This window comes from Copadichromis virginalis, linkage group LG8 (genome assembly GCF_057382275.1).
Source record: "Copadichromis virginalis isolate Kocher_CV1m ecotype Utaka linkage group LG8, C_Virginalis_male_GT1.1, whole genome shotgun sequence".
Taxonomy (NCBI): domain Eukaryota; kingdom Metazoa; phylum Chordata; class Actinopteri; order Cichliformes; family Cichlidae; genus Copadichromis; species Copadichromis virginalis.
In genome coordinates, this window is record NC_140625.1 from 8,187,656 (window position 1) to 8,199,309 (window position 11,654).

Below are 11,654 nucleotides of genomic sequence, written 5' to 3' on the forward strand. Positions count from 1 at the left end.
AATGCGTAACATACAGACGAATTGTCACATATCGTTGGTATGTAACGTGTTGGTATAGCTCGTTTGCATCTGCCGTTTACAAGCTAAAGAGACCTTCACTTGCTTGACCTCTTAAAGTGTCGATTATATTTGTACCCTTTGGTATAAGGCTGTAACAGCAATTCATAGCAGAACAGTATGAAACTTTGCAAAGAAACCCACTGGGGGAAAGCAGAGTCACAAAGTCTCTTTCTGCATTGCTAAAAATATGCTCCATATCCGTTTTTCACAAAAGTCAAGTCAGGACCACCGTGTCCGAAAGTCAGACGCAGGAGCGGTGTACAGCAAGCGCTTCAAATTCTTATTAGAAGACCCAGAGCAGAGTAAATCCTCTGAAATGCTGTATAGCCGTTATGACACTACCCATAACCACATTATTATTCATCTTTGGCTCTCTTGCACAGCATGTGGGGTTTTTTTTTTTTTTTCGGTCACCCATAAATGGTTACAGCAGATGGCCGCCCCTCCCTGAGCCTTGTTCTGCTGGAGGTTACATCCTGCTAAAAGGGAGTTTTTCCTTCCCACTGTCACCAAAACTCTTGCTCACAGGGAGTCAAATTATTGGTGGGTTTTCTCTGTTTTCTTTGTATTATTGTAGGTTCTTTACCTTACAATAAAAAGTTCCTTGAGGCAACTGTTGCGATTTGGCACCATATAAATAAAACAAAAAAACCCTGAAAATTGAATTTGGACGCTGACTCACGTTGCCACTTGACATCCACAGTCATATTCAAAACTAGTCATGATGTCACAAAGTCACACTTGTAAGCTTGACTGGCAATATTTATTCATTGTAGCTATTGCAATATGCGGCCTGATGATTTACATTTACACATTCACAATGACATTAAGCAAAAGCAACATGACAGAAAACCTATAAGCATGTTTCATATGTGGAAATATGAAGTGAAGCATAAAGTTGTATTCATGTTCAAGTGTGTTATTTTCACACCACAGTCGAGGGAAACCTGAACATCCTTTGACTACGATGACCTGGATGACTGAGAACCTTCACAGACATCCTGCTGTTATTTCCCTTTAATTCCCGGTTTTCCCAATTGGGTCGATACATATAGAAAAAAAACCCATTCCCACCTGATCCCTTTAGAATCAGCTGGTTTTTTACAGCATAAAGATGACTAGTAGATAAGATGGCTTATCTACTATCAAAATGTAGATAATAATAAGACCTTTCATATCAATTTCATATTTGTTATATCATTTGACCCTTTAAAAAGTGCACTTTGGGTAAAATTTATTTGGTTTCATGTGCTTACTTATGAAGGTTTTTTATGAGGGTTTAAAACATGCTGGAAAAAGAACTGGAAACACAAATTTAAAGGCGACAAATTTCAACACACACGCACATGTGTATTTATATCCTTGTGGGGGCATCTCATTGACGTAATGGTTTCTCTAACCCCTTACCCTAACCCTGACCATCAAAAATGAATGCCTTACCCTGACCCTAAACGTAACCATAACCTAATTGTAACCCCGACACTAAAACAACAATTTGAGTCTCAAAAAAGCCTTCAAACTCATTGGGACCGAGATCGGTCCCCACAAGGGCTGTCGGTCCCCACAAGTATAGTAAACATCCAATGTTTGGTCCCCACAAAGATGTTAATACCTGTACACACACACACACACACACACACTTCATAAAAATCCTTAAAATCAGACAATTTTTCCAGCAAAGATATAATTACGGTTTTTGTATTAAAAGTGAGTGTGAAGGTTTCAGTATAAATTATGAGTGAAGGAACTGAGAGGTCAAAAAACGGTTTGTGAACTGTTGTTATAAAGCTGGGAATTTTCACCCTCTCCATCTTTGTGTCTTGAGACTACGTTATCAGGGGAGGGACTGATCATTAACCAGTCATAACACTCTGGGTCTCTTTTCTGGCTCTCAGAATCACCAAATTTACATGAAATTGAGTTAATATTTGATTTCATAAGATCTGAAATGAGTGATGGAGCTATAGGATTTTCCGGTGTGTTAAACAAGTGCTTAAAAGAGTACAGTTAAGGTCAAGGCTGAGGGCTTGGTTTCGCCCCCTGGTGGTCAGTAAATTCAACCTAGACGCTATGTCCATATTATATTTATAGTGACGGACTGATTTGTCACATACTGTGATGGTGTTTGTAGCATTTCGTTTTTAGGGTTTCTTTTTGTTTTTTTGTTGTTGTTTTTTTACCCCCAACAAAATATCCAGTATATCGACAACCTTCTCTGATGGATCGGAGACACGGTAATTAATTCCAGTTCACTTGCACCACTAAACTCATCCCACTGCTGCCTCCTCCTGGACCTTCATGTCGTAGGTTCGGAAGCTCTGCTCCGTCCAGCAAGCCCCTCCGTTTTGGGTCTGGGCTCTTTGGAGGACAGCTTGCTGGTAGAGCACAGGAGGGTCTCTGAGCGTCCTGCTGTGAGCCGGGCCTCGCACGTTCATGTCGGGGAAGCAGTGGACACACACGCAGGTCTCTGTTGGCAGGGAGTCGTCTGATGGCTCGAGGTTAACGGGGCAGCTCGGAGACATTAGAATATCTATAAGTGAAGAAGGCAGACCCTCGTTAAACTGCTCAGCGTTTCCAATGGTTTTTTGGTTCATTCCAGACTAACCTTTGGAGCTTTTTCCAAGTTGCCCAGTTGGAATACCAGTCTCCTGTCCCAGCCTGGCCTCGCTCTCTTTCTTCTTCTTGGATTGACTGCCCTGTGTGGATCCTTGGTTAGAAGTTTTGGCCTTGCCTCCTCTAAGAAAGGCTACAAAGGCCAGAAACAAGCTAGAAAACAGCAGCGCCAGGCACACAGCCAGCAGGGAGTAGATGAGGATATCAGAGTCTTTCAGTGTGGAGGGTCCTGCGACAACTTCAGCTAGGAAAGAAGGAGGACAGATCTTTTGACTGAATGCTTCTAGATTCATATGTCAGGTATATAAGCTCTGAACAATGTTAGTCAATCAGAACAATTTGATAAAGTTTTGATATTTTCCAATACTTCCTTCTTTAAGGTTTAAAAACACAGAAAAACCCCATCAGGACAAAGGTCACCGAGGGGTCAGCACTCACTCTGGCAGTGTGGGGCGCATTCTGGAGGATGTGTGCCGCAGATCTCTTTACACTCTATACATTTGTTTAGCAGCTTATCGTAGTAGTGGCCAGGTTGAGTCTTACAATTTACAGCCTCTGATGCAGAAGGAGACAACGTGAGAGAAGAAGCAGAAGACATGTAAGAAACTGAACTGTGTGGGTTTAAGAGTATCTCTGCTGTTGCTATTACCTTCAGGAAGAAAGTCAAATATCAAAAATACATGTTACATCTATATGTCTTCAAGTTTGTGTGTAATTCTAGCTGGATTTTAAGTTGCAATCTTGGAAAAGTTGCATTAAAAAAATGCCCCTGCATGTGTCTGTGAATGCATGTGTGTGCTCTCACCACAGAAACTTCTGCATCTGCTGATTACAAGTGATTTCTGACATGTCCCCAGACAGTCCATACACCCCACCAAAGCATCCCGATACTGACCTTCAGCACAGCCTCCACCCATCGGCCTGATAACCCTCACACTGAAACACACACACACACACAAAGGGACCAAAACAAATGGTTTTATTATTTTCTTTCTGTCTTTGTGACTTGATCTCTATGAAAAGTTTATTTATAAAGAAACTTTTAAAAGATGGGTGGCTGTAAACAAGCAGCTGTGGCATTGGCTAACTACACATTATGTTGGTTATTTTATGTGCCTGTTATTCTGGTATTTATATATATGAAAGCAAAGCAGCTGTGATATGTAATGTATGCAGTGTAGTGGATTAGACTGCTAGCTCCATCCTTGACCCAGTGAAACTGTATTATTTTAGAAATCGAGGCTTTACTGAGAAATATCTCAGTTTTTGTCCTCTTTTTGTGTTTTCCACACATTTTTGGAGCAAAACTTAGCATAGCTACAACCAGCATCCTTTTAGAAATCATGTACTTTCTTCTTAAGCATATTTTTCTTTGCTCCAGTGAGCACTGAGTCATCCAAGTGCAAAAAGATGCAGATCTCTACACCACCTCCGCCCCGCGCTGCTTTCACATAGAGCGCTAAGACTAATGCCCGGGTATATCCGTCACACCCCAGCGAGCAGCACTCTGTGTCTAATTCAGGATTCATATACAGTATGTTCTCTCTTTAACTTTCAGAAACACATAAAGTCCCCAGCGTCTGAATTCAGAGTACCTTTTAAATGCACTTAGCCATTTCTGTGCTTATTTATGGAGGGCGTTTCTTATTGTTTTGATGTTTGGAATCTACAGAAGGACGTAAACTGCGTTCAAACTGATAGAAAACATTGTTTCTTGTTATAAAAGCCTCAACGAGCCGCTTGGTTTGTTATGAAGGTCCTCTATGGGAACTTAACCAGCACTCGATAAATGGATTTGATTCTCACCTGCGTTTCAAATGCTAACGAAGCACATTTATCTTACTTGAGCCGCTGCTATAGGCTGTTAATGATGTTGGCAGAGATGACTTACCAAGCGAGATGAAGACGCGGAGGGAGAATCCTTGATTTGAAGATGAGAGTGACACAGGCCTGTATTTCAGCGTGGAAGCTCATTTAAATATACACTTAGTGCCAGACTGGGGACTTCCCCCTATGCATGAGGAGGATCCTCCCACTTAAACACACACACACACAGAGTGAGGTCAGACAAGAAAAGTGCCTATATATTGTAGTCAGTTTCCCTTGGACTGTATTTTGAGACTGAGTGTAGTCCATATAGTAAACACGATGTCTGGTACTGAGTGTCTGGCACATGGAAGTGTGAGACAGTTCACTGCACTCTAGTGACCTCCACAGTCACCTGACCGGAGCACTCTTGGGATGTGGTGCAGCAGGAGATTTACATCATGGATGTGCAGCTGATCAAATCTGCAGCTGTGTGATGCTGTCATGGCAATATGGACTAAAACATCTGAGGAATGTTTCCATCACCTCGGTGAATCTGTGCCGTGAAGAATTAAATCTGTATATAAAGTGTCTGAAGGTTGTAGAGGGGTTGAATCACTTTTGGAGCGAGCTACAAGAGGCTGTTAGGAGAACTCGTCATTATTATTTTAGTCCTTTTCCACTTAATTACACTTGAACTACATAGAATATGAAATACCCTCTACATCTTTTTTTAAAGAATATAAAACATTCATTAAAAAAGAAAAGATATATGGCCTAGAGCTGAGACGCCACATTTATTCCAGTTTGATCTTAAGTGGGCCAGGCCACGTTTAATCCCTGAGATAGTTTAATATCAGAAAAAAAAGTCCAATTTCGACAAAATGTATAAATTTTTGGGGAGGGGGATGTTTTTTATATGATAATAAAAACACTGCTGTAGTAAATGCAAGAAATCTGTCAGCACGAGTCTCTGGGCTTAATCTGCAAGAGGTAAATGTGTAAAATTATAAACATAAATTCCTTGTTTATTCACAGAAAATGTCTGTTTTTACATTTCTATTGTAGTGAAAAAAAATTGATTTAATTTTGGGGGAAATTGGACCAAGGTTGAGTTTAAATAGGAAAATCAGTCAACACTTTGTGTTACCCACAATTTTTTATGGATCGTCTTCAGAAGTGACATCGACATACTGGGCCTTGGGAGACATGAGTTTCTAGGCTGGCTACGCATGTGACCTCATTGTTAGCACCCACCAACGACACCATAACAGGCTGATGTTGTCATGAGGCGACTTTTGTTGTGATTTGGCGCTATATAAATAAAATTCAATTGAATTGAATTGAATATTGTAATAAAAACAAACTGATGTGACCATGATCATGGAGAGGTCTTCATTAGTAGGAAACTTAGAAAGAAAATACAATTAAAAATACAAAATTTATGCCCTAACTCACATTTTATAAAAACATCCAGTGGGCCAGATTGGAGTCTTTACAGGGCCAATTCTGGCACCTCGAACTAGAATATAAGCAAAGTTTGCCTTTTAGTCCTTTAGTGTGTTTTTAGATCATTGTGCAAAATGCTAAAATGCTGCTACTACAGATCAAAGTGTTTTACTTTGTTAAACTAGAAAAATGTGCCAATTTAATCATACTAAAAAAACCTTTTAAATAAGAATTAAGATTTGTGCAGCTCCGTGTTCCAGTCTTCGCACACGGAGCTCCTACAGGGACTCAGTGTTGACAGATATTAATGCACTGCTGAGCGTGCCTGACACTTGTTGGGAAGATGTGAGTAAACTTTCTCGACATCAGTGTGAAACTGCCGGGCAGTTCCACACCATGTGTTTTACACTACGCTGAGCACAAACCATGACTGCAGTGTCTTATCTCTGCTTCAGTTCTCATATGAACAAGGATTTGCGTACAAAGATTTGTGTCTGTCTAAAACTGAGACCGAATACAATGAACTATTTTTAAGCAAAGCGAGAACACCTGATCTTGGTAAAAATGTGCCTTTGACGTGGAGATTTAAACCTCTCAAGCCCTGCACGGCTTTATCTCAGCTCCATCACTGAAAGGTCCTTTTTGTGATTTGAGATCCCCTCAAAAAAGTTCGCTTGCAATATACTATTAAAAAGTCACTGCTGGCATTAGATTGAAACTGAGATTAGTAAAGAGGGCGATTTGGACGAGTGTGGAACTAAAATGTCAGTTTGTAAGACAATGATTAATCTCCCAAACCCCGAGGGAGATCTGGAATAAAAGGTTTCAGATATGAGTCTGAGATTTTCAGGGAGGATCTGCTAAGCAGCTGTAAGAAGATAACGGAAATTATGTGGCGAGATGTCATTAAAAGGTGTTAGTTTTGTTTTAGAGCACTCTCATTTAGTTCTGCTTTCTGAGACTGTTAGTAATACAAAGAGTCCACTGCTCCCCCTCCCCGATAAAACAACTGCAGGTGCAGAAGCTTATCCCAGTGTGCATCCCTGGTCAGACCACGCAGAGAGACAAACAAGCCTTCACACTCACATTCACATCTACGGCTGATTTAGAATCACAAATCAGCCTAACATGCATGTGTTTGATCTGTGGGAGGAAGTCAGAGCACCCAGAGAAACCCCACACAGGGACAGGGAGAACATTCAAACGCCACACAGCGAAACCCAGGACCTTCATCTATGGGCGGCGCTGCTGTATATCATGGTCATCTATCAAATAAATAAAGTCAAGAAATGACAACCACAACTTTGAACGCCATCAGCCCGTAGGAGTGCTTATTTCACTTGCAGGGTCACGGTACCACACTGGCTTCCCACTCATCGAAGCCTGAGAAACTGACTCAGTCTCTGACCCTGAGGCTCTGTAGCAGAAAAATCCAACAATCTAGAGCCAGTCCTGCACAGTTCTACCAGAAAAAGAGTGTATAAAGCACTTTATACAACATGTCTCATTCATCCAGTCAGACACAAGCATTCCCCACCCCTGCTATATCTAAGTGTTTTCTAATGTTCACTAATAAATGCCTTGGAGAATAATTTGGGGTTCAGTTCCTTGCCCAAGAGTACTTTAGCATGTAAACTGAAGCAGCTAGGGATTAAACCACCAACCTTTTAATTTCGTAGGTGCTCTACTGCTTTACTGCTCGAGCCACAACCACATAAATCTGCTGGGCCTTGAGTTAGAACCAGTAATGTGCAGGAAATAGTGCAGGAAACCTCTAATGATTTGCAGATGCAGTTTTTCATCCAATGAAATGTGTCACAGCTTCTGTTAGTCAAAATAATTCTCAAAGGCGTTCAAAAAGTGGCCTGGTTTTCAAAAGGAAACAGGCAGGACCTTTGCACCAAAGCCACACTGGTGGAAGGTGTTTGTTAAGAAAGACTGACAGAACAAAGCCAATCAATGGCTACATAAACAAAAGAGGAAACACGGCCATTAAAAATGCATATTAACAAACAAATTCATCACTGGGATTCAAACTACAGGAGCATGCTTGAGCAAGTGAGCCGTAAATAATCAACTTCCACTTTGGCTACATCTGTATGTAAAACACCTAAATGCAAGTCACCGTGTGAGAAAAAAAGAAGCAGAATTTGAGGAAGAGCTGCACATGGATGACTCGGCTCCATGTTGACTCACAGTGAAAGCAAAAGATTGGTCATCAGATTTGATCTAATCTGCACCAAAGTGTTAAATGCAAAATAATGGAGAGAAGATGTCAAAGATTTAAACAAAATCAAAACAAAACAAACAAAAAACAACAACAAAAAAAGAAGAAATAGTTTGATAGGAAATATTTTTGCATCACCAAGGTGGTTCCCATAGAGCTATTAGCAAAAAACGTCCCATATAAGTGATTTACAGTAGATGAGCTGAAGTATCTGAAAGTCATGTCCCTCAAAAAAAGGAAACAAAAATCCAACAAACACCTGACAGGACCATAGAGATGGACTCTTCAGCTGATCTATCTGCAGTTCACCCAAACCTCTTAATAGAGGGGGGTCTTCTTAACGAAGAGAAACAGAGGGGGAAAGCCTCAGGTGTGCTAAAATACACAAGAATTGAACTGAAAATCAGTGGCAACCGGTCTGTTGGAGAGATGAGTCCAAATTTGAAACTTGTAGCTAAAATCAGCTTCAAGGATGGAAGTCAGGAAAGATACACAGCAGTAAGTGTCATTGTTCCATTGTTTCATGGAATTATGAACACAGAAAATTATAGTTCGATTCCGCTCCACCACACAATATGATGAAAGTCTCTGATTGGCTATAGTTTCACTCTTCACCGTGACAATTCAGTTCAGTTTCTTTTCAGTTTTAATTACACAATGCCAAATCACAATTTGCCTTAAGGTGCTTAATGTTGTTTTTATACAGAAAAAAACCAATGACATCTGGCTTAATGGATAGAGCTGGGCATCATCTGCATAGCAGTGAAAATTTATGCTATGGCTTTGAACGATAGTACCTAAAGGAAGCATGTATAATATCAACAGAATTGGTCCTGGTGAGGAACCCTGTGGAACATGTCAATGATCCCAAACATACTGGCCAAATAGAGAAACACACATTACACACTATTAGTCATGGACAAGCCTCTCCAAGCCCGGACTTCAACATTATTGAAGCAGTCTGGGATCAAATGGACAGTGAAATGAACAAAAGGCAAGCAACATCCGAAAACTGCTATGGTGTGGGTCTAGGGACCCAGGGCTCATGTATTTTTGTATTTTGTATGTTTATTTTTCCATATGTAGGGTTTTGGTTGTTTTAAATAAATCGACTCTCCTTCACAATAAGAGTCCAGCGTTTGGGTCCTTCTTACCTCAACTCCACGGTCTGCCATTGCAATCCGTGACAGTTTAATCCCGCCATAATGGACCTGGCGGACTCAAGTGTTGCCTCAGAGAAGGAGTTGTTCTCCCAGCTCTGGGATTACTGCTGAAGCATAATCCAGACTGCGAGCAAACACCAGAGACAAATAGAGGTAGTGTTTTTTGATAACTTCCTGTCATCCTCTACCTTTTCTGTGAGCTTTTTGGATATGAGAGTAAGCTCCAGCTTTGAGCTGTTTGGTTTGGGCAGTCTGAGCAAGGAGGATTTGGCTGCCCTCCTGGGAGCCCTTGCTTCCTGTTTTTTTTCTGCATCGACGGACGGTTTTCCCACCGTCGCTTGCTGCTCACTTGTTGGAACCTCGGAAACTAAAGACTGTTTCTTCCCCGTTCACTGGCAATGCTAAGCCTGCTAAATGTGGAGAGAGAGCGGTTTTGGCTAACCTGTCCACTGTGGGTTTCTCTGAGTCAGTGGGCCTAGAGACTGTCAGTGGGCCCTGTAGCTACTAACTGTGAATCTGTTATGAGTAAACCAGGCTGAGGCTGCCACACCACCATCATCACAGATGCTCATGGCAGCTTCGCCACCATCATCTCCACCACCTGTGGCTGCCACACCACCATCGCCATCGCCTCAACCATCTGCAGCTGCCGCCCCGCTTGGGGGGACCCGCACAGCCCGAGCTGGAGGACAGCACGCCGGGGGTCTGTGGGCCGTCTGCTGTGCCTCAGGATGTCAAGGCACCTGGTTCTGCCTCGTCTGGCCATGCATGCCGGCCATCCACCAAGTTGCCCGGGCCATAGCCTGCATGACCTGAACGTCATGGAGCGTCTGCTGTGCAACGCTGCCGCCACTGGACCCGCGGACGGCCACCTGAGCCGCTAAGTTGCTGCCAAGGGATCCGCGGCCGTCCACCAGAGCTGCCATGTTACCAACACCAGGCCCGTGGCAGGCCACCTAAACTGTTTTGCCACAGTCGCCGCCCACTGGGCCAACCTCCAAAACTGTCTCACTGTCGCTGCTGGACCCGTGGCATGCCACCGGAAGGATCTCACCCGCATCGCCACCGGTTTGGTGGGCCACCTGAACTGTTCTGCCGCCACCATGGAAATCATGGTTTGTGGAACTGTTATGCGGCCTCATCAAGAGCGTGCTATTTAAGAAGGTGGCAGAGCTCCAGTCAGCGCAGGATTATACTGCGACAAACCTGTAAAGTACCTCCGTTGATGAGTGTTCGTGAACAACATTGCTGCTGTGGGTGTCCTGCTGAGCTGCGTGTTTTTGTGTCACCAGGGGAACTCACGGAGCTGAATTAGGTTTTGGAGTTGTCACCTTTTTACTGTTTATGGACACGTGCACACGTGCAAAAAAACGAGCTTTTAATGTCCTCTGAGAATGTCATTTGATACTATTGGCTGATCGTGCGAATAGGTCCCTTCAACATTAAACTCTACAGAGCTAAGATTGCCAAGAAATACTCATTGTGAAGAAAGGCCCAACGAAGAGAATTTGTGTTGCTATACTGAAGAAAGTTCACAGTTAATTGAGTTTGTAGATTCTTGTATGCTGCATGTATACTACATGCAAATAACACCATTAGCCATGTTTTACTTTATTCTGACATTTACCATTATGTGGTCATCCTGTTAAATAGACGGTTAACAAGATTGAATATTTGTTATTTTTGCTTTGACTAAGCTGCCACATAAAAACATTAAGCGAACCCTCAATCATCGTAGTATAACACATTATTAAACATCAGGCATATCATAATAATCCACTGTGAAGGCATTTCAGCTGATTTGGTGCAAGTCAAAGGGGCAACAGGTGCAGCAGGGAGGCAACAATAAGACCAACCTCCAAGAAAGGAAATAGTTTTGCAGGTGGTGGCCACAGACGATTGCCCCTCCTATCTAATTTTTCAGCTTTCTCTTAGTTCCTGTCACAGCTGGCAGCACGTGATGGTGCATACAAGGCATTGCACAGGTAGTCCAACTCCTCCAGGAGGGGACACCCATACATACTACGACCAGAAGTAACTTCAAGCACAGTGTGGATGAGATACCAGCAGACGGGCGGTTATATGAGCATATTTGGACAGGCTGTAGAAAAGCATCAACGCAGCAGCAGGACCAGGAGGAGTGTTATCAGAGCCCTACAGGATGACCTCCAGTGGGATACTTATGTGTGTATTTCTGACCAGACTGTCCAAAAAAGGCTTATGTAATGTGTTCACCATGGTTTATGCTTCCTAGCTGGACAGATTGAGATCATTGATGTGTACTGACTTTGTTTTATACTTTGATATATTATTGCTTCATGTTTAAAAAGACCAAG

At 42.4% G+C, this 11,654-nt stretch overlaps 1 protein-coding gene across 1 annotated transcript; it reads right to left on the minus strand.

Annotated features, from left to right (window-relative positions):
- Positions 1–817: 817 nt before the first annotated feature.
- Positions 818–4,620, minus strand: tnfrsf13b (TNF receptor superfamily member 13B). The gene is made up of 5 exons (XM_085467198.1): positions 4,565–4,620; positions 3,479–3,609; positions 3,112–3,228; positions 2,666–2,917; positions 818–2,590 (listed from the first exon to the last, which is right to left on the minus strand). Exons 2-5 carry the CDS (start codon positions 3,588–3,590, stop codon positions 2,328–2,330), a joined length of 744 nt encoding a protein of 247 aa, XP_085323324.1. The 5' UTR covers positions 3,591–3,609; positions 4,565–4,620; the 3' UTR covers positions 818–2,327.
- Between the last annotated feature and the right edge of the window lie 7,034 nt (positions 4,621–11,654).

What these genes read in the sequence shown, in the direction of transcription:
- tnfrsf13b (XM_085467198.1), bottom strand. Translation starts at nt 3,590, where the DNA reads ATGGGTGGAGGCTGTGCTGAAGGTCAGTATCGGGATGCTTTGGTGGGG. An exon ending in CAGATGCAGAAGTTTCTGTG is followed by an intron (nt 3,229 to 3,478) that starts GTGAGAGCACAC and finishes CTTCTGCATCAG; the next exon opens with AGGCTGTAAATTGTAAGACT. An exon ending in ACTTGGAAAAAGCTCCAAAG is followed by an intron (nt 2,591 to 2,665) that starts GTTAGTCTGGAA and finishes CTTCACTTATAG; the next exon opens with ATATTCTAATGTCTCCGAGC.